At 44.6% G+C, this 6000-nt stretch overlaps 1 protein-coding gene across 1 annotated transcript in view; it reads right to left on the bottom strand.

Moving 5' to 3' along the window:
* Positions 1-4137: 4137 nt before the first annotated feature.
* trrap (transformation/transcription domain-associated protein) overlaps positions 4138-6000 on the bottom strand; it is a 78494-nt gene continuing 76631 nt past the window's right edge. The window contains exon 72 of the mRNA XM_084040739.1: positions 4138-5292. Coding sequence (XP_083896865.1) covers positions 5008-5292 — 285 coding nt within the window. The 3' untranslated portion in view covers positions 4138-5007. The remainder of the gene's footprint in view (positions 5293-6000) is intronic.

The raw sequence follows: 6000 nt of genomic DNA, 5'->3' as shown, positions 1-6000 counted from the left end.
TTCTGCAGTGGCCCTAATAGCCTACTCTATTTACCAATTTCACTCAGAGCAATCACAGAGTCAAAAACACTCTGGTTTATGACCAAACACCTACAAACCTAATGGCATTCCCATCAGCCTCAGCATTAAAACAGTAGCACACTAACACCCTTAACTAAGATGGTGAAGAAGGCATTCTCACTGTGAGCATATTAGCACGCCAACATCGCTTTCTAAAACTGCAGCAGAGGTTCAGAAAGCAGGTGCTGAGAACACGTGAACGATACTTCTGCAGCATCTGAGTCAGAGACGTGTGTTTGTTTGTAGTTGGAAGCCGCAGTAATCATTTCAGGCTGAAACACCATTAGATCCCCTAGCCAGACCCCCTTGTTCGTTCAAATCCAAAATCCATCATCGGAAATGAACTTTCTGGCTGCAGACCCTCCTTGATCCCCTCATGCAGTAACATCGACGACTGTCAGCACATTTCCAGACACATGGCGCCGAATCAATGTGTGCAGCAGGAAGAAGAAAGGTTCTCAGCGAGCCCTACCGCACAGCAATTGATTTCTGAAGAGCTGCGATGTGCTAAATGCCGTCCGACGTCAGGAATCGTGTGAACACCACTCGGACGGCCGCTGCTGTGATTAGAGCGGCATTTTGGTTTAAGGAGGAAATCGGATTTGACCCGAGTAAAGAGAAAGTGCTGAATGGAAGAGAACGAGTTGACGCCGTTACGGCGCAGTGAGCACGACGAAAGGGAAAAGTACCTCCACACAGAATACAAGTAATTCATATTTCATGTATTTGTGTCCCATGCTCTAAGCTCATGTTCTTTTCCAAATCTGGACTCTCTGTTCACCTGCAACCCACTTACATACAGTATTATCGACCATGTTTTGGGACTTAGGCCTACAGCAATGTGAATATAGTACACGGGTTGGGGAAAAGTATGCCTCTTACACTGAGTATGTGTCCCGCGTTTCGAAAATGCCAATGTGAAATACCCTTAACCAACACTCACACTAATACCTCTTCAGCATGGTATTTAGAGCCAAGAGTACTCCATAATTAATCACGCTTTAGTGCTCCACACTCCAGTACAGCTGGTGTTGCCAACTGGCAGCGAAAAAACTATGAAGAAGAATGATGATGTTGTTGTTGTCAGTCCAGTTTAACTGTGCCATGACATCATCAGCCCGGCTCGTTTAGACGTGAGAGGAGCGATTATGTTTTTCGATGTTCTCAATCGTTATTGGGGAAGTCAACACGGGAGTCTCCCGGACGACCGAACCATCATATCGGTCTGTGTTATGGTCAAAAGTGTTTGAACTTTGCTCTTGAGAAAATCATGTGTTGTCCATTATTTTGGCATGGCGGATTGCTCACTACAATACCCACGAGCCTCAGCTGCCATTTCTATGGAGAAGAAGTCGGAGACACCATTCAGACTGGTTTAAATCCATAAAAACAAAAGGTCAAAGGTATTAAATGTGCTTAAGACATAAAAGGAGACAATTTAGTTACTTTAGTCTTCATGCTAAGCTAACCAGCTGCTAGCGGCAGCCTTATGCTCCGCTATAGGTGCTGGACATCATGACGGTTGGTTTCATAGTTGAAAATATACCAGAAATCTGTTTTTTTAATCACAAAAGCCACTTTTATCAGGTTACTTTTACAGAAAACCAGCAAAATCAAGCGTTCCATTATGCCTCAAACTGAAAATCAAATCATTTATGCGTATCGGTACATATTTAAATCAGACTGTGGGTTGTTGCTGTGCCGCCGCATCGCTGTCAAACAAGAAGAAAAGAAGAAGAAGTGACTTTGATTGCTTCCAATACTACTGTGTACAGCTTGGGCAATTAAAATCATAATGGCAGATTTTAGACACCGAACTAATGAGCTCAACTCTTCTGAGTGGAAACGCCATTAGAAGTCCTAATGGGACGCCATCGCTGAGCAACAAAACAAATCCTCAGCTGCTAGATGTGAGATGTGCTGCCTTCCCGGACTAGAGATCCACACACAATCGCTATTTGATTAATACCGTTTGTTTACACTCGGATACAAAAGGAGCATCTCCCCCTACTGCGCTACGAGGCCTGATACAATGCGATATATAATTGGATGCTGGCTGTGAAAACGGAAAACAACAAAAAAAAAAGAGTTGCTGGTCGTGAATGATGAATTGTGAAGAGGGGAAAGAAGTGGATTAGTTTGTTTTCTGTTGGTAAAAGTGCTTTTTCCACCTCTGCTCTCTTTAACAACCACGTCATCCGTGTACTTGCATATATCCACGGTAAGTTTTCATCACGCCGTACCCTCAACAAATATGACAGCTTTGTTGCCAAATAAACCAGGCGCTTTCTGAATAAAGTCGCCCTCCTCAGCTCCTCCCTTAAGCCCTTCCTCCTCCTCCTCCTCCTCCAGCTATCCTCCGTGGGGATGAGGATCATTGGAGGGGGGAGATTTCATCATCTGGTCCTGCCAGGATCTATTCCTGCTTTGGTGTATCCTCTTGAGATCTCTGCTCTGTGCCACGGCTGATGATGATCCAGGCTCCACACCTCCACTCCCGCCGGAGCACATCAATCACCTCCACTCCTCTCATGCTGCCGGGGAGGGAGGGAGGCGTGGAGGTGAGGGCTGGCGAAGCCTTCGCCTCCACTTCGCTCATATCAAGCGGAGAGCAAAAGGAAAGTGGAGGAGGTGTGTGTGTGTGTGTGTGTGTGTGTGTGTGTGGGGGGGGGGGGGGGGTCACTGCAGCCTCTGCTCCAGTTATATCTGTCTGCGGTCGCAGGATGCCAAGAAAAGAAGGCAAGCCGTGACACATTTTATGGGGAGGGCATGTGCGCACGCATCACGGATTTCATATTTCACCTAATCTCTCCCAAATCGGAACAGACACCTGAGGCGTGAAATTGATGCCTGTCCCGACAGAGGGCACCCAGAACTTCAAACACAATCATTCAAAAGGCCTCCCAACAAAACGCACAGGATATGTCTCCGCTCGGCGAGAAACTAAATCCCTCCATCACACTTTGGTCTCCAGACTCGACGTGACTAGCGGTTCTCGTTTCTGCAGGAGTATTGTTTCCGGGTCGCGGGGTCAGCCCGGCTTCCGTGGATGCCAGTGTGACTCCGCCGGGGGGGGATGATTGCATCCGAGTCAGTCAAATGATAAGAGTCGGCTCCGTCGAGGAGCACCTCGCTTGTGTTGCGAGACTTGAGAAGTGAGAAAGATGGGTGTTATTCAGCCAAAGTTATTCCCAAAGTCTCCTTTAAAGTTCAAATTGCTATATATTTTTTTTCTGTCAACCATTTGCATAAGAACCCAATAAAAAACACGGCACCCTCTCAAAACAAATAAAAAAAAAATCCTTAAACTAGGGATGTAAATGTTGGAAACTACAAGCTGCGAGACTTATAGAGCGTGTTTCCTTTTCTTGTGTGAATCAGAGACGTTGGAGCCGGTGTTTAGACGTCCGGAGCAGCAGGGGCTGCGTATGTGGACTGTATAGAAGCGAACAGAGATATAACCTTTGTTTACGAGTGCAGGCGGGCTGGCTGACAGTGTGTATAAGTCAAGCGAGGCCAGCCCACACGGAGATCTACTGGCACGCATTAATCAAACTCCAGGGGAGGAGAGAAAAGCCTACAACACACCTCCACAGGACTCTCTAACCAGAGGGAGGGAATGACCACAAGGTTATTGTACCTCCACGAGACCGAGCAGCACTTTGATTCAACGCCGCTGCGCTGAAATGCCTCTCCATAAACGTCTACTAACTGTGAACCGCAAGGACGCCGCCAATAGACTTTTTAAACGTCAGAGAATGGTTTGTCTGGAGTCATTTCGCAGCACGAGTTATTACGGCAATAATATCCAAGAGTGCATCCTTCAGGGTGATTATGGCTGTGACAGTGATGCAGTAGATGTGAGGCACAGATGGGGATTATTGGTCATTATTGCCGCTTTACAACCGATAGAAAAACAACTCAGGAAGGAAACTAATTGTGTGTTTTTCTTTATGGTAATTGTGAGCACAGTTGAAACTCATTTTTGGGAGATTCATTGGCTGAAATTATGTTAATAGTCTGCTTCAAGAAAGACTCAGCAGGTCACTATAGAAGAGCCAACAGCAGCACCTTATTTAAAAAAAGGGAGCATTTTATTAAAACAAAATGCTTATTGAAAAGGTAAGAGACAATACTTCTCTCCGGAAAAAAGCAGTGCACCTTTACAAAAAGGGGAGGATTATGCATACACAGCCAGCTTGGGAATGACATTATTTGCATTGCAGCTGATTTAGCTTATTACAGTGTCAATTCGCCCCGTAGGTTTACTGTTCACAACAGAGCTGATGGATAGACAAAGAAAAACACAAAGTAAAAAGTCACACTTGCTAATAAAGTTCAGGCAGTGGGTAAAAAAAAAAAAAAAAAAAAAAAAAAAGAACATCACATATTTCACAGGACCACAAATTGACTCGTTCTGCAGGAATAAAAAATAAGCGACACATTTTTCAGTTTAAATACAAATAGACATTTTAGAGGACAAATGTGGGGGGAAGTGTAAAAATGTTAAGTTATTTATGAAGGAGTAATACAACACGGACACAGCTCAAGCAAACAACCCAAGATTTCCCCATCTCTTAAATAAAAAGAAAAACAACAACGCTCATAAGCTTGAGTGAGTGGCTCATTATACCGACACAAATATTTATACTGTCTCCTTGTCAGACAGGACAGCCGGCATCACACAGTACCTGTTATTTAGTTATAAAAATAAATATAAGTTGAAGGAGAAATTGTGTTTTGATAAAAAGATGCTGTCAAGCTCCTGATATTACTATTATGTATACTGGCGAACCCCGTCACTATCAATGTGACAGCCAGGGCCTCTTGGAAAGGAGTCCAACATGTCCAATGGGCTTCTGTTACTGTAACAGACACTTTACACGTGTCTGTGTTTGTCGGCTATGTAAGAAGAGTAAACCACATCCTCCCATTCTCTCCGTCTCCTCAGAGCCAGGGGTGCCAGGCCGGGTCCATGCGACACAGATTGTCCAGGCTGTTTGCTGCAGCCACCAGGGTGTTGACCTTACTCTCCCCCCCCTCGAACTGAGCCAGGTTATGGAGGCGGGTCATGATGGCCGTGACGGCCTTCTGGACCAACGAGACCAACTGCTGGGAGTCCATGTTCTCGGGTTGGCCGGCGGGGGACAGAGGCATGGATGTGTCCTCCTGGGTCTTCTTGTGCCACGCAATGATCTCGTCGCGGAGGACCGCCTTCAGGATGCCGTCCACCTATCAGACGCAGCAGAAATGGAGATTTCAAGAGACAATAACATTTGTTTTGTCTGTAACTGGATCCTCACACAACCAGTGTTCATATTTGGAAACCAATGTTTTACAATTTATGGTCACAACTGAGCAAACTGACAAAGATGTGGTTGAAAGTGCCAGAAAAAGCAGGTAATTTGATCTTTTGTTTGCATTGTTTTTGGTCAGATTTTCATGCTTTTTACCCACCAGACCTCTTTTTATTGCATTTCATGTTGCAACAAATTATGAAAAAACACAAGTGACATATAAACCTTTTCATAGAGCTGTCGTAGAACAACATAATATAAGTGCTAACACATTCCTAGCTAATTCGATAACCATAACCATTGAAGTATGTGTCAATATATACACAATATGCCAAACTTTCTGGGTAGACCTTCCTAAACCATGTATTAAAAGTGTCCATCATGGGAATAAGAGCGATGAAACATTTATATAATCTCACTGACCATCTCTGACACGTCAAACAAAGCTGTTAAGTCCAATTAAAGCTCCGTCATTTATCCTGGAATAAGTTGTTTTTGTGTTGTTAAGAGACCATTATGGCGCCACAGAACTGAAATACATAACCATGTAAACCGAGATGGGGCCACAAGACCAGCAATCATCCCCTAAGTATGTACACACTGGTCCCCATCCTTCATTAAGTGTTATATGGTTCCAGGCTTC

The sequence above is a fragment of the Eutrigla gurnardus genome (genome assembly GCF_963514095.1).
Source record: "Eutrigla gurnardus genome assembly, chromosome: 22".
Classification (NCBI taxonomy): Eukaryota; Metazoa; Chordata; class Actinopteri; order Perciformes; family Triglidae; genus Eutrigla; species Eutrigla gurnardus.
This window is presented reverse-complemented; position numbering and strand designations above follow the sequence as displayed.